At 43.0% G+C, this 24,667-nt stretch overlaps 1 protein-coding gene across 1 annotated transcript; it reads left to right on the top strand.

The window, feature by feature from the left end:
- Positions 1–10,500: 10,500 nt before the first annotated feature.
- Positions 10,501–24,348, top strand: CLDN18 (claudin 18). Its single transcript, XM_067538621.1, has 5 exons — positions 10,501–10,720; positions 19,284–19,448; positions 22,042–22,150; positions 22,440–22,550; positions 23,725–24,348. The coding sequence occupies exons 1-5, from the start codon at positions 10,501–10,503 to the stop codon at positions 23,900–23,902; spliced, it is 783 nt and encodes a 260-aa protein (XP_067394722.1). The 3' UTR covers positions 23,903–24,348.
- Positions 24,349–24,667: the final 319 nt, after the last annotated feature.

Genomic DNA, 24,667 nt, shown 5'->3' with positions numbered 1-24,667 from the left:
AAAAAGCACAAAGTTCGCAGTATGTCAGCCAGTTTAGAATCAGTGCGCTGGTTCACGTCTGAAGGGTTTTGGTGGGTATCGGTACTTTTGTATTAGTGCATTATACTCTGCATTTATTTGATGGGGACCTCATCATGACTAACCAAGTAAATGAGAAGTGATTTACTGCAGCAGCGTGAAAGCTAGGGAGCTATTCAGACTGTGGCACCTAGAGAGGTTTAGGAAACCCCTGTGCCAGTCCTGCCCCAATGGCAAATGACCAGCCCAACAAAATTTCCAAGGGCATTCAGATGGACCACTGACCCCTACCACACTTGCCCTATAGGCACCTGCTCCGCTTCTCTCTTCAGGCAATAGCCTCTGAGCTTAGACAGCTCAGTTGCTCTGAGCTAGTTTGCACACTCCTTACTATAAATCTGCTTCTTGGAGGTAACAGTCCTGTAACTTTCCAATGCCTGGGGTACTTTTTGCCTTCTCTCTGATCTGCTGTCCAATGAGAAAATTTAGCAGAAGAAATAGAGGGACCTGGCCTCTCCTCTCCCTTCCTGCACCACCTCCCTGATTTGTGCTGCTTGTTCCTCACTATGGTGGACCCCAAACTTATCCTTAGCAAGTCTGTTTCTCCAAGCTGTGCTACATGGAGCCCTTTAAGGTCAGTTGCACAATGAGTAACATTTTCAAAAGCCAAAAGGACTGAAGAGTTTGTCAAATGGAAAGGCAATGGACATCACTTAGGTGCTTTTGCAAATTTTACCCGATGTAACTTACAACATAGTGTAAGTGGAAATGGACTGACATAGCAGTGTCTGAACTTGGCTTAGATTTAGGCTATGGTTTGGAGATGAGGTACAAAGATTTAGTACTAGGGCCATGTTCACTGGATTTCACAGCACCCAAAATCTTGTAAGAGCAGCAGATCATGCAAAGTTTCATCTATGCTGGAAAACAAAAATATGCCCTTCCCAGCTTGGTATCCAATTCAAGACCCAGACTTTAGGGGTGTCTGCAGAAAGGTCACAGGGTTTTGGTTAATTTCTGACTATATGTTTCAGATGGAATTGAACAGCAGGTAGAAGAGAGATGCATTGGGATCAGAAAGTGCAGTGAGGGGTAAGAAAGGGTGAGAGGGAAGAGACAAAAGACACCAGCAGGCTGGGAAGGTGAGGGAAGGCGCAACAGACTTGGGGCGAATTGGAGAAAAAGGGGCACAGTCTGAGAAGGGAAGGAAAAGGGGCAACAGAGTGAGGGGAGAGGTAAAAGGGTATCAGAGGGAGGTGGGAGAGGAGCTAAAAGAAGGAGCAGTAGATGGAAGAACAGAGAGGGGTAGCAGGCTGGCTGGGACGGGGGTAGTGGAGCAATAATGGAGAGGAGGAAATGGGTACACACCATAGGGAAAGGGGAGCACTAGGGAAATGGACAGACACAATAGAGGACAGGAAGGGGTGGTTGTTCAGCCTTTGGCAAAGGAAACAGCGAGTGGTGAGATATTCCAGGACCTAAAGGGGACATAAACCCTTCCAATAAAGCTATCCTCTAGCTCACTTGGTTCTTGGATCAGGGCATGTATTTTAGGCAGAGCAGGGAGTGCTAATGATTGGGGAATTGAGGGAGAGGATGTAGCTGGGCAGCCTGGCCTGTGTCAGGAGTGGGGTTTTGAGGGCCGGCAGAGAACGGCAGAACAACTGGGAGGGAAATAAAGCAGGAGTCACACTGACCTGGCCTGCACAGTTCCTCTGTAGCAATCTGCCTCTAACAGCATTTTGGCAGCATTACAAGGGGGAAGGAGTGGAGAGGGGGGAATCACGAGCAGGCTGAGTAAAATAAACACTGGTTCAAACTCCCTCCTTGTGTAACTCTCAATGTCATGAGAGTTACGCCAGCAGAGAACCTGGCCAACGTCCGCACGCCAGTTCCCCCTCATATTCATTAGCATGTGAATAGGGACACCTGGGAATAAATGCTATGGAAACCCCCTTCCTGAGCTTGGAGCTGATCTGCTGTCCTGCTAACTTGAGGGTTATATGTAAGACAGTCCTCTCTCACAACAGAGGCAAAAAACACATTTTTAGTGTTCCTTCCTTAGCATGTTATTTTAAAAACCTCGTTTGCTCAAAACAGTGGTGTTCTTTGGTGCGCATCAGTGAGAGAGAGAGAGAGAGAAAGGTTGTATTGATTTTATGGTTGATTGCCAGGTTGGGGGGGGGGGGGGGGGTGTGTGTTGCTGTTTGTCATTTAAAATTCTTGTTCTCCATTCATAGTGGTGGAGACTTTCAGTAGAGCTGGTTTGGAAAATGTGGTTATTTTCACAGAAAATTTTGAAAAAAAAGTTAAAGCATGTTCATTACAGCTAGCAGTTGTCAGGAGCCAATATTTCTCTTCTGCAGGAAAGCTCAATATTTTGCAGATAAGATAAAATAAAATAAAATAAAATCTGAATTGGTACAAAAAAGCCAAAAAGTTTGAGATTTTCAGCGAAATGGAATTTTAAAAAAACATTCATTTAAATCAATTGCAATGTTTCTATTTGATTTTGACTTCCTTATTTTATTTTACGTTTGTATATTGTATTTTGTATTTTATTGTTTTATAATTTATAATATAAAATTTAAAAAATGTTTTAATCAAAAAGTTGTTTTGAACTGAGAAATCAAAAGCTTTTCTTTCCTTATCAAAATGCTTTGTTGCAGGGTCTTTTTTCTTCTCAAAATTCCATCGAAACTGGCATATTCTGTCAAAACATTTCAGTTTCGACAAATCGGCATTTTTCACCAGTTCTAGTTATAATGTGTTAGTTAGCACTTTTTAACAACAACCTCTTTTTTTCCTAGTCTGAACAAGTCCTTAAAGACCCGTGCTAGCTGTTGTAATTGCCCTAATATCAGAGCTGGAGTTGGAGCAATTTGAGACCTCCCCCACCCTTCTGCCAGGAGTATCTCTGTGCAGGAGAAAATATGGTCCATGATATTTTATATTCACTTTCCAGTAGAGTTAATGCAGGCCCAATGTGCCAGGCAGTGCGGAGTCGTGATCGTGATCTGCCTATGTGCATTTGGAATAATGCAGTATCACATTGTTGCATGTACAATTGTATGAAAATAGTTTTTGTTAAAAGGAGCTTTATTTTTCTGAAAATGCCAACATCCTGTATCGTCTGAATAGCTCTCATGCAGCTTCCTGTTTCACTTAGAAACTTAATGGAGAGTTTTATACCTTCTGAGCAATAGCACTGCTAAGTAGATGAGAGGTTTGGTTTTAAATTGGTGTTCTGGTACACGTGTGGATAATAGTTGTACCCAAGTTCGCTGCTACCCACATCTTTTCAGCAGCTACCTACACTTCTGTGTGAAGCTATTGCAATGGATGGCCTAGAAGTACCTACTCACAGTTAATAGGCATCTATACAGGAGATAACATCTCATACTATAAGGTTCTTTAATCTAGCAAAGTCAATGAAATCCAATGGCTGGAAGATGAAGTCAGTGAAGTACAATGGGAAACAAGATGCTATTTTTTAACCATGAGGATAATTCATGGAGGTAATTGAAATTTGGAATTGCTGTCCCAAAACAAAGTCCGAGATTTTGAAATTTGGTTTTGTCCCAAATTGGGATGAAAATTCAAATTCTCTAAATTTTTCATTCCACGAAAATTTCTGAAACGATTTCCTTTGGATAAGGGTGAAATGTTTCAGCACAGCGTAATAATTTCTACTTTTCTGTTATAATGTGTAACCCTTCTGCCGGGTGTTGCTGGCATCAAAAAGGACCGGGTTCAATGATCTAGGGATTCCTTCTGAAAACTTAAATAACACCGGCTCGAGTTCCTATGCAGAAACCTGGGAACCTATAACCACCGACCTGGGCAGCCCTGATAGTCAACTATACCCCACTCACAAGGACTGAGTCCAGGGGTTTAAAACAAAGATAGCTTTATTAGGGAGGAATAACGGAGAGAACAGAACAAAGTTGGAAAAGTCAGCAATTAATAAATGAACAATATTAGGTGAGATTCCCCACCCTTTCCTCTGCCCCCGGCTATCTCAGCGATAGTCTGAACCTCAGCCCTCTCTGGCAGCTGGGAGTGGCGGAGGTGTTCTAACCAATTCCCTCCTCCCCAGCTCCCACTGGCAGTTTGTTGTTGGGGGAGCAGGGGCATGACACCCAGTTAGCACCCAGGCCAGTGTAGGGAACAGCATATTACACGAGAGGTGATGGGGGTTGCGTAGCTGGGATAGGAAATGGGGCCCAGGTGGTGGAGCCAGAAAGCCAGGCTCAGTGGTCATTGCCTATTTACCATAAATTGGGGCCCACCCAAATTTCCATTCTTAGCTACGCCACTGTGGCAGAGTCCAAACATTTGGGTGGGTAAGTTCCCAGCCCCTCTGGGCGGTGCTGTCTGATCCCTACCTCCTGACCCAGCTGAAGTGTTGATTTCAGCTTTGAGTACAGGTAGGAGGGGCCCACACCAGAGTTCTTCAGATAGGCTGCTGTTCTCTGCAACTTCAGCCCAGGCTACCTCAGTGCTATCACCTGCCTCAGTGCTGTCTGTCCCCTCACAGCTGAGCCAGATAAACTCGGATTGCCGCCTTGAAGCCAGCTCAGCTCAGCCCACCATCTACGCACCATCTGCTTCCTTGAAGCTGCCTTAGCTCTGTGCTGAGTCTTCAGAGAGGAATCAATATCCCATAGGACTCTCAGCATCCTTAGTACCACAGAGGCTCTCCCAAGGGAACCTGTCTCCCTCTTTTCACTCACTCTTGCTCTGTCCAGGCATGGCTACCCACTGTATCGGATTTCAGTTTGGTCAAGGGGACCCCTCACCACCAGCACACGTGGTGCAGTTTCTTCTCCTGTCATTTGCCTACAAGGACAATAGCATTTTATTGTCTCCAATCTCAAACCTTAGCTGTGTTTTAACTAAAATGTCCCCAGGCTCTCACATAACTGAAATGCAAATGAGACATGGCCCATTCAGTCATTTCTTCGTGTTCGCTAACAGATGGCAGCAGAGCTCCCTCCTGCATGGAGCTCCTGTCCATCTGGAGTTCTCAAGCAGGTCTGAGCCGCTCTTCTCCCGGTTCACCAACAGGTGTCAACAGTGTGCTCCCAACTCTCCAGGGCTTCTGGCCACAGAGTGTATATCTAATCTAATCTAATCTAATCTAATCTAATCTAATCTAATCGTCAAAATGATAAAGTCAAAATGAAAGGTTTCAATAATTTCCAGTGAAAATTTCAGCAAAATTGATACCTTTGGGCACTTTCTTCTAATCAGCGCTTTACCTCAGAAAAATTTTGACCAGCTCTCGTAATTAACCATCGGAACAGCTCACCTAGAGACCTGGTGGATTCGCCATACCCTAAAACCATTAAATCAAGCCTGGGTATCTTTCTGAATGATCTGTTCTCCCTCAGATGGAAGTCATGGGCACGATGCAGGAATTACTGGGTGAGGTGCTCTGGCCGGTGTTGTGCAAGAGGTCAGACTACATGACCATAGCCATTCTGGCCTTCATCTCTCTGAACACGCTGCTTGAAAAGATACCGTCTTTCCTGCCCTCTTGGGGTCAGGTTGTGACAGGCCCATATGGCACTGTGCAGTGTGGGAATGCACAAGGGCTCCTTCCCTAAACCCTTGCACATCTGTGCCATTACTGCAATCTCTGGTGTGGGGAGAGCACAGAGACGGCTCCCTTAGGCACCACCAGGAGGCAAGGCCTTGGCCCCACACCACTGAACTCTGAGGTGCAGAGTAGGCCAGATGTAGCTGGAGAGCTGGCTCAGAGACCCCTGGTCCAACGGGGGTAGGATTGTGCCTCGCTGTGGTAAAGTTCCTCTCAGAGATCCATAAAGGGTGGCGTGTCTCTGTTTCTCCCCCCTACACCAGCCTTTCACAAACCAATCCTTTTATTTCCCCAGATTCAATTAAATGCCGGGCAAAACAGTAGCCATATGAGCTTCTACCACTAGACCGTGACAACAGAGCAAGCTTTAGGCGGGGCATGGCTGTGGGAGAAAAGCCATCCATGAGACTGCTCTGGAAGCTGAGTATCCCAGACCCACAAGGCTTTTGTGTCTGAGCTGGTGCAGGGGGCCCGAGAGAGAATGGGGGGAAAGTGTGCATGTGTGTGTGTGGGGAGGTTATGCCAAAAAACCAGTCCCTTCAGAGGGGATCTGCCTTCTCCAGGTACCTGTGTGTGTACAACTAGGGTGACCAGATGTCCCAATTTTAGTGGGACAGTCCTGATATTTGTGTTTTTTAATTATATAGGAGCCTGTTAACCTCCACCCGTCCTGATTTTTCACACTCATTATCTGTTCAGCCTATTGTACACAGGTGGCTGGGCTGGAGTGTGAGAGAGGAACAATGAACCATAGCAGAGCTGTGGGTAACTGTGGGTTTTGTGTGCTGGGTCCATTCCAGTCAGGTGTCTGTAAAACCTGCACAGACTATGGCTCCCGTCTCTGGGCTGGGAAGAACTGGGGGCAGATCTGCCTCTGAAGGAAGTTGGAGATCCTGCAAGTTGTAGGCCCCAGAACTCTGAGGGTAAAGGGAGAATGGCAAACAGAATCCTTGCAAGGACCCCAGGGAAAACTAATCCTGCTGGAGAAAAGGCTAGAGTAGAATCTATACAAACAGCAGTAACCCCCAGGACAGGGGCTGCGCTGGAGCCTCTGGTTTCTGGGAGACAGGAAGTGAACTGGGGTATTCAACCACTTGCTTCCTCTCTTCCTCTGCTGGTGGGCGGTCACTATCTGGATTGGTATTTTAGGGTTGTTACTGCTGGCAACACCCTGTTAGATCACCCAGCCCATCTCCTTGCTTCCTCCAGTGCATTTGCTAGTGATTTTTCCAGGCTAGCAGTAGCCTTGGAGGTTCCACCACGTCCACACCCTAACCCCGCATGGCGTTTATTGTTCTCCCATCTTTTGGCTCTTGCTCAGCCAGCCGTGAGATTTCCACATGAATTGTCAGTGGCACGGTATGTTCCAGAACGAATCCCTTTAACATCTAGTGTCACGAGCAGAGCTCGGGTGGTCAGCCCTACCAGTCAGAGCAGGAGTCGACATTGGAAGTCAACAGTCAGAGTTGGAATCTGAATCAGTGAATCAAGCCAAGAGTCGGAGTTGTGATCGGGAACAAGGCAAGGAAGCAGGAACCAGGAGCAAGGCAAGGAAGCAGGAACCAGGGCTCTAGCAAGAAGACAGGGACCAATGAAGTAGCAGCCAAACAGATATTCACTCAGCTGCATAGACAGATTCCTGTAAATAGCACAACCAGATTAATCCATGGCCCGTCGCTCCTCCAATCAGGTCACCTGTGGGCGGTGTTGCTGGTGGGATCAGGGTTCCACTAACCAGCAGTTCCTTAACTACCTGCATACAGCCAGAATGTGAAGTTTGCCTCTGGACCTGGGTTCAAGACCTCTAGATCACTCAGACCAGCTAATTTCTATATATATATTCAGTTTTTTCAAGTATTCCCTTACATTCTCTGTATCAACAGCTGTTTTTACTGGGACTGCCTTTCTTCATAACTATTCAAACTGTTCTGTAATTTCTTGCTAAAGCTAGGGCTGGGTGAAAATTTTCAGACAAAACTTTTTTGGCCCAAAAATGCAGATTCAGGTTGACGGGAACATTTTTGCAAATGTGTGCTGAATTTGCCAAATGGTGTCGATGGAAAACAAACAAATAAAAAATTCCCCTAAAAATAAAAACATTCCATTTCAACATTTTCTAACTGGAATGTTTCAATTTTTTTTATTCAAAACGACTTTTTGTTTTGAGTTTAACTTCAGTTTTATACAAGAAGGGCTAAAAACAAAAAACAAAAAGGGAAACAAAATGTTTTCTTCAACCTAAAACAAAAGGTTTTGTACTTTTTCAGTTCACTGAAAGTTTCAAAAAAAAATTTATTTCAGGTCAACTTGAAACAATTATTTCCCCCCAGTTTTTTGGTTCAGACACTGAGCTGGCAGGTTAACAAAGGACGTCAATATCTCAACCATAAAGCACTGTCCTCATCTCACAAGCTCTTCTACCATTACACCACTCCCATTTGTTTCATTCATTGGGGAAATTTAAGGCCCACTTCTGATCTTAACCATATGGGAATCAGACCTTCACCTGGTGTAAACTGGTGCAGTTCTAGTAAAATCAATGAAGCTAGGCCAGTTTACACCAGCTGAGTGCCTGCTTGAGAAATCCACTAGTGCACAAGCAATTCATGAGCTGATTTTGCTGTACTGCCTGTGATTTGTGACTGTGCTAGAGATTCATACCAGGCCTTTCACAGGACTCTCAACTACTATAACAGAAAATATAAAATACAGGCTAGAAAGGATTCTATTTGCTGCCAGTCAGTCGTTGGAGGCATAAACTAGCAACTAATTTGAAAAGTTAGATGCCTTGGATTGTACGGAGGTACAGGACGCTATTCTATGAGCAGATGTTCCCAACCATCATGGGTTGGACAACTGAAACAAGCCACTGTGGCCTTCGTTAGAGCAATAAGAGAAATCCATGTGAATCAGCTCGAAGGGCAGCCTGACATTAGCCTTTTCAGGGAGAGTGATCTAAACAAAAGGCACAGCTGCTAGCTAATTCTTGTGGCTGCTCTATCAGGATTACATATGATATTTTGTGCTTCTTCAGATTATAAAAATAGACTTAGAAGGCCCACAATCTTCTCCTAATAGTCCTGCATGTACATCTATGGATATTGTCAAGCTCAGGCTGCATTTTGCTGCAGTGCAGCTGTGCACTTGAAGTGTTAAAAGGGATGTCCTGGGTAGTCATTGTATAGGACACAGCGGCGATAGCCAATACATAATAACTCCCCTGTAAATCATCCATCCTTGTGATAAAGCTACCAGGAAGAGAGGTGATGTTCTTTCTGCTTCATAACGAGGTGATCATATTGACTGTGTCTGCAGCAAAGAAAGGTATCATGATTGGATAAAGATAGAATTTGTTTCTAGGTCAGGGTTGAAGTAAATCAGTTGGAACAGTGTATTAGATCAGAATTGATGAGCGGGAAGTCAGGAAGGTCCCTGTAACTCACAGCAGTGCATTGGCAGAGCAGCATGGCAAATTTATATTGCTCCCCTGAGCAGAGCACTTCACCACGGTGGAAAGAGATAATTAATTTCCCAATTCTTGCATCTCCTCGGCTTTAGTAAGCAACTAGCCATAAAAGGGCGCTCTCCGAGTGGCCTAGTCTCCCCTCAGTGCATGTGTGGATAATGCTCATTGATGTTGACAGGTGCCATGCGTGTACAGTTGGTGCTGAGGTATCATAGTGATGGGCACCTTAGAGATACCTGAATGGGTAGATAGACGGTGGGCAACTTATCTCCCCATTGGGATCATTGCCATATGAATTAATAGTTAAAGAAGATTTGGTAACTGTACCTTATCGGGATGATTCACCAGATGGTGGAAAGCTGGCTCTAGGCTGCCCTGTTATTGGGGGTTGTTCCACGGGTGGCAGGCTTGGTCAGGACATGCTTTGTTCTTCAGAACAGCCTCTTGAGGACTGTTTACCATCAGCATGAGTCAGAGCAGTCCCAGTTCAGCTCCTGCCTAAACTCAGGACTGGGGATGAGGAAAGGTGGGTAAAACTCACTTATGCTGCTCCTCTCAGGTGTGCTGAGGGTAGCTCTGGTGGCCTGGGGGATGTAGCCCATTCCATTTTGTTCTTATTAAAACTCCTTTCATTTTTCACTGCTGTTCTGATAAGACTATGGCTTCTTCCTCTCTTGGTGGCAGACCTTTCAAAACCCTAAGAACTCAAGTAAAACGCACATGGCTTGATTCTCCCCTGCCTTTCACCTAGTGTAGACATCTGCATCTGTGCCAAGTGAATGTAAAGCAGGCATAAATTGCTCCTACCAACCTGATTTGGTAATGTCTTGCTCCCATTTTGGACAGGGGTAAATAACTACAGAAGGAGCAAGGCAGTGAGAATGAGATCCATGTAGTATGTGAAGATCTTTGGGGGATGCTGTGTTGGGAAGCACTGGTACAGTAATGTCTACTCAGAAATTAGGAATTCATTTGTGTCTAGTTCTCCCTTGCTTCCCTCTCAACAGTAATGTGCCAAGTACACAGAATAAGTCTAGCAAACTCCAGAGTATTTAGATATGGGGAGAGGTGCAAGCGTGTTCAGGAAAGGTAATGCGCCTCTTAACTTTCTTCAAAGAGGGTCGCCCTACACTTGACCAGCGGTGACTACTTAGCTCTCAGAGGAGAAGTACTTCTAAAGGACAAAATCTCCTATCTCTTGCTTCGCCTACCAAAAAACACACAACCCTACCCAGCGAGAGCGAAACTGGGCTATCTTGCAAAAACACTTTGAGCAAACAAAGCCGCTCAACGGACACCATCTGATAAGAGCAGCTGCATTTCTGGTGGCTCATTCGAGAGGACACGAGTGTTCCCATAAGGTCTACGGCTTCCTCAGAGTTAGCTCAAATCCTGGCCGAGGGGAGCCACCATGTCAACGACAATCTGCCAAGTGATGGGCTTTGTTGTCTCAGCTTTGGGTTTTGCGGGGTGCATCGCAGCCACTGGAATGGATATGTGGAGCACACAAGACTTGTATGACAACCCAGTCACAGCCGTGTTCCAGTATCAGGGCCTCTGGAGGAGCTGCGTGAGGCAGAGCTCAGGTTTCACAGAGTGCCGGCCTTATTACACCATTCTTGGACTACCAGGTAGGGGCAAAAGAAGGACCAAGGTTAACCCCTGGAGTTTTCTTGAAGCATAAATATAATACAGTTTTCACTGAATAGTAGGAGCTGTTATGTTAAAGTACTTTGCAAGGGGAAAAGAATCTCCAGAGTACTTAGCACATGAGTATAAAACACATGTATATTGTATTACCATAAATAATAATCTTACATGGCTGATATTATAAATGGAAGCATGTTTGTCTGGAACCAATATCATTGTCGCAGGAGCAGATCCTCAGCTAGAAATAAATCAGCATAGCTCTGTTAATGGAACCATGCTGATTTAAATCGGCTAAGATTCTGGCTCTTTGGATTTCAACACATATGAAATTGGGAATAAGAGTTTTTCAGTTATTTTATTTAATTGCTCCGTTGTTATTGACTGATCATATTGATAATTCCACAGTAAGAAACCAGTGGTGACATCTTTTCCCCCAAAGGAAAGAGGATATCCTGAATTTTCTTGTTGAGAAAGCTGGTGATGAGCAGCGAAGATAGAGGAATTGGCATCTAAGAGGGTGTTTTGATTGACCCTTTGTTGTACATGGAGTTTTAATAGAAGGTTGCGGTTGATTGGTTGTTTTTTATTTTAGGTTTTGGTTCTTTAGTCTATTTTTTTTAATGGGGACAAAATGATCAAGCTGATCTATGACCTTTAAGGCATCACACCTAAAGCTAATCTGGGTGGCTAGGGATGAAAGTTGTGTATGGAAGTTTCTGTTACAATACAGCGTCACCCACATTACATCGGATCATTTGGTTACTGTGCTATTCACCCAAAGGCCTGATTCTCTACTGCCGAGCTCTTTGCATAATGATTTACACCTATGCAAAGTGAATGCAAACTTGGTGCAAAACTATTGTGATCTAGTAGCATTTTGCTGTCAGTTTGCTCAGGTGTAAATGGGCAGGGCAGTAAAGAACTTGGAGCAAGGTACTGAAAGGGGTCAGTAGTCAACTCGGGAGTGTTGAAATCAGGTACATTCCCTATTTTTTAAACAAATATCCCAACATTTTACACCAGAGAAGTCACTTCTGCCTTTGCGCATTTGAGGAATTTATGAAGCACTAGCAAGCACTGAGGCTAGATCAACATTAAAATTGATCGAATTATCCGTGTGATTCTCCATTACTCATTTACACCTGTGCAGTGTGGAATAAAAAATTAATACTGCCTCTCTGATTCAGTAGCGTTTGACACCCATTTTGCACTTCTCCTTGCACAGGTGCAAATGACTGCCCTGGATGCAGGGCTGTGGCAAATTATGGTCTTTTGTGTACATATTTTTGTGTACATTCTCTTGTGTACCTTTTGTGTACATATTGACCTGTGTAAAACAGAGAACAGATCCCAATATTTCTCAGCTGCTCTGTCTGTTTTGATGACTGACTTGCTTCATTACTGAGAAGTCACCAGAGACTGTACAGTTGAAGACAAACATTTTTGCTTTTGCGTTCATTGCTTGCTAAAGTTTCAGACATATCTCTAGAGATATGATTTAATAAATACATCCGTGCTCACTCTGCATTATGATTAGTAGACAATGTGTTGTTTGTTTTGAGAAAAAAGCATCTGAAGCTAGCTGCTCTGGAGTTGCTTTTATTTTAATAAATATCTCTAACGATGCTGTACGTGACTGATTATGGTTTAAGAGAGAAATATATTTTCCTTTAGTGACAGTGAGGATCAGGTTTGACTGCACTAATTTATCACTAGTAGGAGCCAATTTTTAATTAGGCTGCTCTTTAAGTAATGTGGTAAAAAGTAGAGCTTGTCAGGAATTTTTTGATGAAACACGTTTTTGTAGGAAAAATGTCCATATGAATTTCCTGCGTCCATATGTTTGAAAGAAGAAATTCTGTTTTTCAGTTTGAAGTGACTTTTCATTTAGAAATTTAAACTAATTCATAGTAAAATGACAAACAAAAATGAAAAAGGTAAAAATCAAAATGAAGCATTTGGAAATGAATTAATTTAAATGTTTCGACTGACTTGATCGGACTGTTTTTGGAGTTTTGGTTTGCGAAAATTTTGAGATTTCAACTTTTCATCCCAATTCAAATTCGGAAAATTTTTCAAAATTTCAGAAATTTTTGCAGGATGGGAAACTGTTTCTGGCCCATCTAGAAACAAGAAAATATATTTCACAGTCATAGGAAGATCATATTGCAAAAACAGAGGTCCTATCGGCTTTATTTTTCATAGTGCATTGCTGATATAAAGTTGGAATGACCTGGCTTTAAACTGGTTAATTTTCTTAAGATATCCATATTCCAGCAAATGTAATTTGTAGTAGGGTTTCATTTTGATGTGTGTACTGAAGAAAGGAATACAGATTATGTTGGTTAAGATCAAGTTATATCATTTGTTCCACACAGCATTTAGGCCGAAATCTTCAAAGACGTTAGGCACCCAACTCCCATTGGTGCCTAAATATCTTTGAACATGTGGATCTTAATGCATGTTATTCATTCCAACATTAAAAAAAAAACCTCATTAATTTCTCTTTGGGCTGAAAAATACAATGAGCTACTATGCTAATTATTACAGAGCACCAAAGGCTGTTCAGCCAATCACATTGCTTGACTGGCAGATCATTCTGACACTTCCATTTTATAATGACATGCCTGATGGATAATTCCATTGTTCCTGACTGGGAAAGATGGGAGGATTTGTTAATTTAATTTTAAAATATTTGTATGACTGTTAACAATCTCAGGTTAATTTATATGACTGGCTGGATTTTTCAGTGAGGTACATGCAATTGCATCAATGTATTTTTTGTTCCTAATTTGTGCACACATGATGTCACAATATGCCAACAATGTGTGCAAATAGCCACTGATGCAGCTGACTCTCCACGTGTGTTCAAATACCAGGTCTGTACACATTTCAGGTCTCTGTGCAAGATAGGTGTATGTGCATTTCATGTGTTTAGCGTTAAAAATATGGGCATATATTACCAAGCACTCCTGATGACAATTTTTAAATGTCTTATGCTCTCAGTTTGGACAGGACTAGAACCTTCCCACCCCTTCTACTTTTCAAACAGTAATTTTATTAAAATGGTTTCTGATTGTTGTTTACTTTCACTTAAAATTACGATGCTTCCTATCCCCAATGTTTTCACTTTACATTCCATGTTCAAGGGGAGTGATAGCACAAAGACATTAATATGAATGTAATGTTACATGAGCACAGAGATCGCTTTTTCTGTTGCCTTCTACCTGATGTGAATTTGCAGAAAGCAAAGCAGAGAGTTTGCTGTAAATCAGCATAGGTCCATTGCAGTCACGTAGACAATGGCCGCTGTCCCTGGAACTACGCTGATTTACACCAGCTGAGGTTCTGACCCATCATGCATTCCCTAACACACTCCATGTCAAAGACAAAGGACTCGAGGCACAAAGAGGCTGTTGGCTCAGCATTGCAACACTTAATGTTCAGGCACCTTGTTGCCTATGGAATCCACAGAGCTGAGGGAGGCACCCAGGCTCCCTATACAATGCATGGACAGAGTTAGGGTGCCTAAGAATGAGATCCAGAAATGCCAGCACGCTGAACTAAGCAGAGAAGGAAATGCGGAGGAGAGGGGTGGGCCTAAGCCCTGCCCCTCAAAGAAATTTAGGTCAGAGGGAGGCGAAGGCAAGGTCACTCGTGCCTGGCCCCAGTATGGGACAGAAGGGAGTGAGGTATCTTGTTCTCTCTCACACACCCCTTCTATACCCACCCGGGGTGGGATATAACTTAGTGCATAAAAATGCATTTTTTTTCTCTTTGGGCATGAACACCGAATTTCAAAAACTCATGACACGCCCGAGTCATCCCGTAGCAAAGCAATATCCATGCCTTCCTGGCCTTCTGCAGCTCAGCGACGCAGGGACTTAGCACTTCAAGTGAGTAAACTCTTTACCGTTGGCCTCAATCCTCCAGTCCATGTTGGGCATCACTGGGAGATTTTTCTCCACAAAGGAGTGCAGGGTTGGGACTAAAGCATTTTGAAATGGAAAGTTAGGCCCATGGATATCCTCTGGCTCCTTCAAAGCAGACCAGAGAGATACAAAGCAACTGGAATGCACCAGTTTATCTGATCCAAAATGTGCTAGTGAAGTCTGAGAATTAAAGCCTCACTCCTATCATCTTACTTGCACCCAAATATTGTAATCCTTTACAGGACATTTGTAGGAAATAAAAGGGCGTCTCAGGGGTCGGAAAAGGGTTTATTTGTTGGCAATAAAAGGGTGTCTCCCACTCCCTGAGAGGAAACTAGAGCTATAGATTATATTCCATAGTAGCTTGCTCACTGCTATGGAGTATTGGTTTCACCTGATGTCACTTAGCCAACAACACACGCCTGGCTTGGTGAGATCACAGGCGATTTCTGCTTTCACCGAAACCAAAGCAGTTGAAATGAAACTTCAGCCTTTGTAAAGAAGAGTGAGTAAAGGAACATTGTGGTTTTTTTCTTGCTGCTTCCTCCAGCTCTGCCCCAAATGCCTCCTGAACACCCTTTGGGGCTGATAACACTTATCCCTCAGCCTCTTGATTTCTGATGAATAATAATGTAATCACACCTCCGTGCTGATGAGTGGGAGGCTGAAAAAGCCAGGTTTGTTAACACATGTTATCAATTGATAAGGACATGACTGATGATCAGAATGAGTCATAACAGCAGCAGCAGCCGTGGACTGGGATTGTCAAAACAGCTCAAACCCATTGAAAGCCTTGGTTATTTTGGGTTGGGTCTCTCCATGCATATGGTTGTGCTTGTCATGTTCCTTTGTCGGTGAGTCCCTGCACCAAGCTGATAAAGCTATTGGTTCTACCCAAACATGAGTTAACCCCCCTAATGGCAGGGAGATCTGATGTTCTTCTACATGGTCCCCTGACCACCTCCCCATCTGACGTGGCTCGAGAGGGTAGGGTAAGGCTGGAAGAATTGCAGAGATTTCCCGTTCACTCCTCAGCAACTTGTTTGGTAATGTAATTTTTCTAAGATAGTTTTGTCAGATGGTCTGTGATTGTGGGACAACACATTGTGCTGGTGGTGTCATGTGTGACAAGAATAATTGAAAAAGGCGACCTCAGGACTCTTAGAAACACTCTTTAAAAATATTCAACTCACAAGAGAATGGTGCAGAAGAGAATGCCTCTGTACGATGGCTTCCCCTATTGCAATGCCACAAGGTTCACTTCCCATATAATACCTTCTCCCTTGCTGTAATCTCATACACGCCATCAACACATGACCATGCAAGTCAATAGGAGTCTTTACCACAGCTGGTGCCAGCCGATAGCAATCCACAAGGAGCAATGCATGAGCGGAGAACATCCAGAACACACTACCACTCCAGCCACTTCCCCCTCCATCATTGGACTCATTCTGTATTCTGAGGCTAGGAGATAGAGTGGAGTAGAAGCTGGCTATGCCAGCTCTGTGTCTGCTGCGAACACCCGCACACCAAGGGAATTCCCAGCTGGTGAGATCAGGGCACTGCCTAGCCCTGTGGGGCCAGAGACACTCGCCCTCTTGTCACATGAGTACCCTTGTTCTTGCAGAAACACAGGTATTCATACCCATAACACCATTGACATGAATGGAACTTAGTCATTGAAATGTTCATGGAAGGACAAACAGGGACACAAATACACCAAAATCAAATCACAAATGGTACTTTAGAAACGTATTTGTGACTACATCCTCCCATTATTTGACCATCTCTATTACTCTGATAACTTCTCATCTCTCATGGGGTCTTCAACAACTGGTCTGAACATTGGCACAGATATTATTGCCGAGAAATGCCTGCAGCCAAGTTAAATTGTGGATGAGGTGAAATAATTGCTATTTCATTAGAAAGACTTCTTGATATTCTAATGTTCCTACACCTTTTTCCTCTCCTTTAGAGAGAAGCAGCTTTAGGGATGTTAAGAGGTGTTGCTACAGGTGGTTCACAACATGTTGAGTTACGGCTCGGAATTAGTGTACAGCAGCTTTGTATGAGAGTGCGTGTCGACTCTTCAATCTAGTTTTCACAGTTTGTTTGCTCAGTTGAAGCCACATGTGAAAAGGGGTTGGTTGTGGGACTTCTCAGTATCTGCATAACTTTCTAAAGTGCACTCTGAGTATTTCCTGCATAAATCACAAGCTGCTTCTCTTTGCTATGCACCACTCCATACATTCGCTTGCCATGAGCAACATCCAACAGTGCCAATATCTGGTACCAAAAAAATGTGCTTACCTCATTGCCATCCAGCGAAATAAAAATAGCACACCCCTGTGGTTTACAGTAAGAAAACACCAAAGAGAATAAAGCCACCATGAGGTGACCATAATTCTTGATATTGCATTTTTTAAAAAGGCTCTACCTGGTGAATCCCTTTTTGTCTCTGGATCTCCAACAATGGAGCGTGTCTAATACCTGAAAGACAGTGGACCTCATTGTCCCCCATACCCTGCACCTTGTCTTGCCATTCACACCCATGAAAAGTGAGTGTGAAATCCTACCCTCCTGATCTCAGTCACACTTTGCACTAGCCTTGAACAGGTGTAGGGACTCAAGATGAAAGCAGTGGAGAATGAGACCTATTGTTATGATATCCTGTGACATTCTCCCTGCCTGCACATTTAATACCCAGCCCAAATATCCTAGGAAATTTATTTTCATGTAAGTAGAATGATAATCTCCATTCAAATACTGTGTGCAGAACACTCTTCCTGAGGCACCTCACTCTTCTCCCTTCCTGCCCAGTTGTTCCAGCACTAGGGAGAGATGGGCTGGGAAAGCAGAGTGGAGAAGGACATAGAGAAGGGAGGAGTAGGAAGCAGAGTGAAAGGGAGTGAAGTGTAAGAGCTGGGGAGAGCATGGAACTTGGTGTGGACAGTGGTGAAGGAGGAAGAGCCCAGCGGAGAAGGGGAGCACGAGTAGAACAGAGCGGGGAGTGTCTCACCCCTGCTGCAGACCCAGGAGGCTCATGAGCTTTAAGAGATTCATCTGGGTCCAAACTTATCACCCCACTCTGGTTAGAGCCCGAGACCTCCTGCCAGACTTCTGAGGCTTGTTGAGGACCCTCACAATCACCTCACACTCTCTGCAACCTTCTCAGGCTCAGCAGATCCCAGGGAGTCTCAGCTGCCTGTCATCAGGCTGGGAGCCTGTTAGGATTGTGAGCTGGCTAGCCATCCAAATTTACCTCTCTGGGGCTAATGAGGTTCTCTAGATCTGCCGGGAGTGTGTGGGGGGAGGGGCAGGCTGGCTCCCAAAAAGCATCCTAAGGCCCACAGAGAAGTGGGGCTAGGGAGCTCCTCCAGCTTTCCGAGGCTAGGGGGTCCCAACAAGCCTCACCCTTGAGGCTGGTGCACTTTTCTGCACCTCTTCAAATCTGCAGGTGATGGCCTCGACCCCCACAAACCGTTCAAAAGGTTGGCCCTGACTGTCTAACAATTTGTTTCAATTTCCACCCATGTGAATTGACTATATAAAATAAAGCACATTTCAAAACAAAATGTCATTTGAAAAATCTAATCTTTCTGTTTCCAAAATGTCTGTTTTGACAGTTGTATTCTAAAGTTTTTTCGAAACACATTTTCATCAAAATCAATACATTTTCATAAAAAAAGTCTTTTTGTGTGTATCAAAAATGGCATTTCTTATGGAAAACTGTTTTGACAAAAATTTTCCAACTAACTTTACTAACATCATTTGAAAAGGGGGAACCCTGTAAAAGATAAAAATCCAGGTTTGCAAAGGTATTTAGGTGTTTAAAGATGGCGGCAGGCCCTTATCTGCATCATCGGTGTCTAAACACCTATGTAAATCTGGCCCACATTCCATTTAGAACTAACTTGACCATTTGTAATGTGTCTGTGGGCCAGTCTCATTCTTCCCTTGCTTCTTATGGTGTGGAACAGCACACTCCAATCTGGAAGAGCACCTAGAAGGTCAACATGCCAGGTTGAGGGTCAGAGTAGGCTGAATGGGAATAGTTCATGGGGACATAGGTTTAACATCATTCCTTCCACATAAGAAAGGGTAGCCTCCAGAGTTACTCAAGAAATGATTGTTTCCCCCCAACCCAGGAAAATGTTTTCATTTTCATAACTATTTTTCTTGGAAAATGTTCAGATTTTCCTCAAGAAAATAAAAACTCGAAGCTGAAAATATTTTAGTTTTCAGCAACTGAAAAGCTTAAAAGTCAAACCCAAAAATGTTTACTTTTTGGCTACCAAAAACAAAACAAAAATGTCACTTTTTGGCTTATCAACAAAAACCTAAAATGGTTTGACAAAAACAGCCTGGGGGGGGGGAAGGAGGGAGGAAGTTTTCCTTTGCATTGAAAAGCCATTTTGCCTTTGAAAAATCCTTTTGATGGAAAACTTCCAAACAACTCCATGGCTTTTGGATCTTCTCTGTGAATTCATTGGGTTAGAAACAGCAATGCCTGCTGTAGGCCATGTTGGCTGTCCCCAGCCTTCCTGCCCAGGATGGGGCGACAACCCCACGTTATGTAGTTAAATGTTTCTTTTCTTGGCTTGTTTTGCAGCAATGTTCCAGGCTGTGAGAGCCCTAATGATTGTGGGTATCGTCCTGGGTGCCATTGGCCTCCTCGTATCCATTTTCGCCCTGAAATGCATTCGTATTGGCAATATGGAGGACTCTGCAAAAGCCAACATGACTCTGACCTCTGGCATCATGTTTATTGTGGCTGGTAAGTCAGGGGTCATTGTGCTCTATACAATTTCTTATATTGTGTGCAAAGCTCAGCCATCAGCTGAATTTAAGATTGGGGAAGCTGTTGTAAAACAAAAACCGAAAGGACAAATACAGTCAAGATGCACAGGGAATGAATGTTTGAGAGTTGCAGTGCAGTGCTACCAACTCTGGCAATTTTTCTGGTGGTTTTATTTAAAGCCGCGCTCCTCTGCTTATGTAAATATATGAGAATCTCAGTTTTCGTTTAATAAAAAAAGTTAGTGTCTAGACCTCATGGAGATGGAAAACAGCATGGAAACATGAACCCTAAAGGCTCAAAACCCAGGCACAAATAAAAAGAAATGATTATTTGTAAAATCTCATGAATTGTAAGCCAGTTTCGTGATTTTGTTGGGCCTGAGTCATAACGATTGAATACTTGGGATTGCTAATACAATGTAATCATGCTCGTCTTCCCCATATGGGCAATCCCATGGATTTTACTAAAACGACTTCCATCAGCAAGTGAGCAGAATTTACCCCTGTATTTGCACTAAGTAACCAACCCTGAAAGTGGTGATGACTAAAGGAATTCCTTCAGCACAGATTTACCCACAATCCATTGCAGATGAGTAAAGAAATTGAGTCCATATTCTCACTGAAGTATCGTTCTGGGATGTATCAGCAGGAGGGTTGTAAGCAAGACATGAGAAGTGATTCTTCCACTCAACTCCATGCTGATTATGCCTCAGCTGGAGTATTGTATCCAGATCTGGGTGCCATATTCCAGGAAAGAGGTGGACAAATTGGAGATAGTCCAGAGGAGAGCAGTAAAAATAATTAAAGGTCTAGGAAACATGACCTATAAGGAAAGATTGAAAAAAATTAGGTTTGCTTAGTCTGAGGGGGGACATAATAACAGTTTTCAAGTACATAAAATGTTGTTACAAGGAAGAGGGTGAAAAATTGTTCTCCTTAACCTCCAAGGACAGGACAAGAAGCAGTGGGCTTAAATTGCAGCAAGGGTGGTTTAGATTGGACATTAGGAAAAATGTACTGTCAGGGTAGTTAAGCACTGGAACAAATTGCCTAGGGAGGCTGTGGAATCTCCGTTACCAGAGGTTTTTAAGAACAGGTTAAACAAAAACTTGTCAGGGATGGTCTAGTTATTACTTAGTCCTGTCTTGAGTGCAGGGGACAGGACTAGATGACCTATTGAGGTCCCTTCCAGGCCTATATATCTATGGTTCTGTGAAGGCCTGATTTCTGCAGCGCTTACACAGGTTGAGTATTGACTCAAGCGGGTAGCCCCATGACCTAAGACAATACATTTCAAGCACATACAGTATACACCATCTGGATGAAGGGAAGAAGTTCATATAATGTGGGTTCATTTTTGCATTTAAAATATATGTAATTTTATCCACTCACTTCACAGGGAGCAGAGTTAGGCCAACAGTGAAAGGCTGTGCAAATCCCTCCCATATATTCTACACTTGGGAAATCACTGAAAGACAATGAATGGAAGAGCTTATCTATCTAAAATACAGGCAAGGCCCCAGCTACTATCTGGAAAGGAAGGATAGTTCAATGGTTAGATTTAGCCTAGCTGTCAGAAGACCTAGCTTTGATTCCTTGCTGGGTGACCTCTGTGCCTCTGTAAAATGGGGATTATAGTACTTTCCAAAATCACCCAGGCACCGAGAGGATAAATGCACTAAAGATTGTGACGTGCCCAGATACTAGGATAGATACACCACTGATTTCTGTGGCCCTGGCTCCTCAAGCTCTCACCAATGCCATCAATCGAGTACTCCTTGCATACTTATTTGGCTGTTAAAATCCACTTGATTTCCCAGCACCAAATTTTCAGTTGTCATCATGCTGCAGATAGAGGGTCTTGGGGAGGAGCCAGACGTTTTGGCAGCTGGACCGAGGATAGGTGGGAAGATGGAAGGCGTAAGAATCCATTTTGCTGGATGGCAAGCGGGAGGCTTTTGAGGACTTTGGTACTGTGATGGATGGAAGTCTTTTCCTTCTCCATGTGAGGCAGGGATATCTGTGACTTCAGATTTGCCAGAGGGATGTTTGAATGCCTTATTCCCAACCCCAGCAAGCCTTCATAGCAGCTATTTGCAACCTTTATCCCAATATCCCAAGGGGTGTGAAATGATTTTTTTCCCCATGAAAAATTTTGACAAAAAAGGAAAATTCTTTCTTTGAGGTTTTTCATTGAAAAAGTGAAATCTCAAAACCTGAAAAAAAACCCCAAAACCCGTGATTTTCTGCAATGAAAATTTACATGTCTCAAAAGGGATTTTTGTTGAGAAAAGGTTGAATGGAAAAAAAAATCTGCCAGCTCTACTAGAGATGTTTTGGAGGGAGGTAATGAATACTTTCATTCTGGAGCACTCCATAATTCAGCAATTTACATGGAAACCTGACAATTCTTGGTCTCAGTGCCCACTGCCTTGTTATACTTGTGCAAATGAGAGCAAATGGAATGGCAGGTAGCACTTTACATCCATTTTCCAGAGATCTGAATGACTCCCTGAATACGAGGCAGTGGGGAATCACAGAGCCCAGTCCCACATTCTCTCTGTTCCTAGGTCTCTGTGCTATTGCCGGCGTGTCCGTATTTGCCAACATGCTAGTCACAAACTTCTGGATGTCGACAGCCTCTATGTACCAAGGATCGATGCAGACAATCCAGACAAGGTAACCTTCTCATCTTGAGAAGAGCATTCAGTGGGAGGCTGGGCAGTTCAGGTGTCGAATGTTAGCACTGGTGTGCTGTAGCAATGACATTTAGTCTGTGTTTGCAGACCAGTTCTGATGCTATGGCTAGATGGATTTATTAGGCCAGCTCTTTAGCCGTGGCGAATGCATAGTGTAGCTTTAAATCACCTGTGGGGTCCCCCGATATCAAATACAACTTAAAATAAATAGCACAGAGCATTCCTACACCACCACGGCATTACGGGCCCTTTGTCTTTTTATTTTGTAGGTACACCTTTGGTTCAGCCTTATTCGTTGGCTGGGTTGCGGGCGGCCTGGCCCTGGTAGGAGGTGTTATGATGTGTATTGCCTGCAGGGGACTAGTACCAGAAGAAACCCAGTAAGTCCATATGCTTCTAAGTTCGTAGTTTTGCAAGTTTTGTAGGTAATGAAATTGTGTTTGATCCTGCACCAAGAAGTGACAGACACTCTTCTGCAAGGCTCATTATTTTATGACACATGATAGATCTCTAGTTTAGACTATCTTGGCAAGCACTGGATGTGCAAAATATAGATGTTTCATAGCCTACAGACCATATGCACAGTAGTTGCAATCATATAGGACACCCAGGTTATGAAGGATACAAAGATTAGAGCTGGGCAAATTTTTTTCCGCAAATAGTAATTTCACTGAAAAATGCTTTTTTCAGAGCAAAATATACACAAACTCAGGTTGAATTCGATGACCAGTTTTGGCTGAAAAAAAGATGGCCATTTTTTCAAACAAACAAACAAAAACAAACCATGAAAAACAGCCAAAAATAAAATGAAAAACCAAAAATCATAATGGGTTGACCCAAAATTAATTTTCTTGAATTTTTAAATTCAGTGAAAAATTTAGAAAAAAAATTGTTTGGATTTGAATTGAACCCAATATGGGGCGGGAAACCAGTTATTTGCTAATTTGTAATCATGATCTCTGTGGGCCCCTGAGAATACAGTATACTTGTTCGGTATTGATTAGTTATAGGAGTCACATGGTATTGTTTCTCTTTCCTGACTGGGTGATGATGTATGTATCAACAAGGTATAAACTGCCATTTTTACAATCAACCATATAATTAAAAATGTGCACTGTGTTGGTTAGCTAAGTTTGTTACATAAATTACAGCATGAGTTGCAAATTGTGTAACTTTTCATAGCTCCTCTGAAGCCAAAAGAGCTAGAACAATTTACACAGATTAGAATCCGCCCCCTGTATGGTTCATTATTACATTTTAAATCTGCAATTCAAACAATCTGCAGACCAGGAATTGTTCATGGAAGAAACTGGTGAAACATTTCAAATAAAATATTTAAAGGAGAGAATGTTGCAATCTGTTTGTGAACTTTTGGCTCTCAGCTTAATCAGGACCTCCAAGGTGTTACTATAATACAAATAATAGGAATAAGTATGGTGCTTAATCAATTGCATTAATTTCTGGAACTCACAGGAACAAAGTTCATAGCAGAGTGGATATTGGAGGTTGTCACAGAGTCTGCATTGCTGATGTTGTATTTTATTTCTCTTTTAGTTACAAAACAGTGTCCTACAATGCATCAGGACGGAATATCTCCTACAAAACTGGACCATATAAGGCTGGTACTGGCTACGAATCTGAAGCCAAAAGTAAAAAAGTCTCAGCATACGATGACACTGCTCGAAGCGATGATGGGAAACGCTCATACCCTTCAAAATATGACTATGTCTAGAATCTCTTCCAGGGTCAAAGATACACTATCATTTTTTAACACTTTTGTGTCCAAAAACAAAACAAAAAGAATGCTCAAACAAGAGCCAAACAGACCTGTATGTAGGTTCACTCTTTCTTATTTTGTTTGGTTTAATGTGGTGTATTTTCATTGGTGGGTTGTTAATGTGACCTTGATTTGGCTTTGTGCTGGTGCCCCCAGGATGATGAGGTCCAAAAAAAAAAAAAAAGCAGTGTGTTCTTCTAGCTGTTCTCATCCCTAAAAGAGTGGGTAAGTATTTGAAATACAGCTTATGAAAGCCAAAAGCATGGTTCTCCCATGCACCATTTTCTGTTTCTTTTAATCGATTTAAATTCCTATTTAATAACAGACCACAGCTGGAGTTTCCAATCACATGTAAATCAAACATGATCACATTTATATTTCTGACTAAAAGCTAAATAGCACTGAGAGCAGGCATGAAAGGCCTTTGCAAGCCAGGTTACTAAACCAAAATGTCTATGCTGACTAATTACAAAAGGCAATTATTTCCAGAAACGTTGGTGTCTGATCTTAGTTGCCGAGCAGTATGTGAAAACAGCACAACACAGCTACTTTCCTCATCTCCCCATTCAAATGGAATTTCATGCAAGGTATAGAGAGCTGCTTCTTGGTTTTTTTCGAAGCCTGGAGATCTTAATGTAACCTTTAGTTATGATCAGAGAAAGCAACAATGCTTTGCTGAAATAATAGTGTATCTTTGCCTAGCTTTGTAACCTAGCCTTT

Source organism: Emydura macquarii, unplaced genomic scaffold (genome assembly GCF_026122565.2).
Source record: "Emydura macquarii macquarii isolate MOO-44397 ecotype Brisbane River unplaced genomic scaffold, CSIRO-AGI_Emac_v2 contig_499, whole genome shotgun sequence".
Taxonomy (NCBI): domain Eukaryota; kingdom Metazoa; phylum Chordata; order Testudines; family Chelidae; genus Emydura; species Emydura macquarii.
The sequence above is the reverse complement of the archived record's forward strand: the minus strand, read 5'-3'. Positions and strand labels throughout refer to the sequence as shown.

Bases quoted from the DNA above. Each gene is read 5' to 3' on its own strand.
- CLDN18 (XM_067538621.1), top strand. From the start codon at position 10,501: ATGTCAACGACAATCTGCCAAGTGATGGGCTTTGTTGTCTCAGCTTTG. The intron at 10,721-19,283 runs GTAGGGGCAAAA...CTTGTTTTGCAG, and splicing joins CACCATTCTTGGACTACCAG to CAATGTTCCAGGCTGTGAGA. The intron at 22,551-23,724 runs GTAAGTCCATAT...TTTCTCTTTTAG, and splicing joins CTAGTACCAGAAGAAACCCA to TTACAAAACAGTGTCCTACA.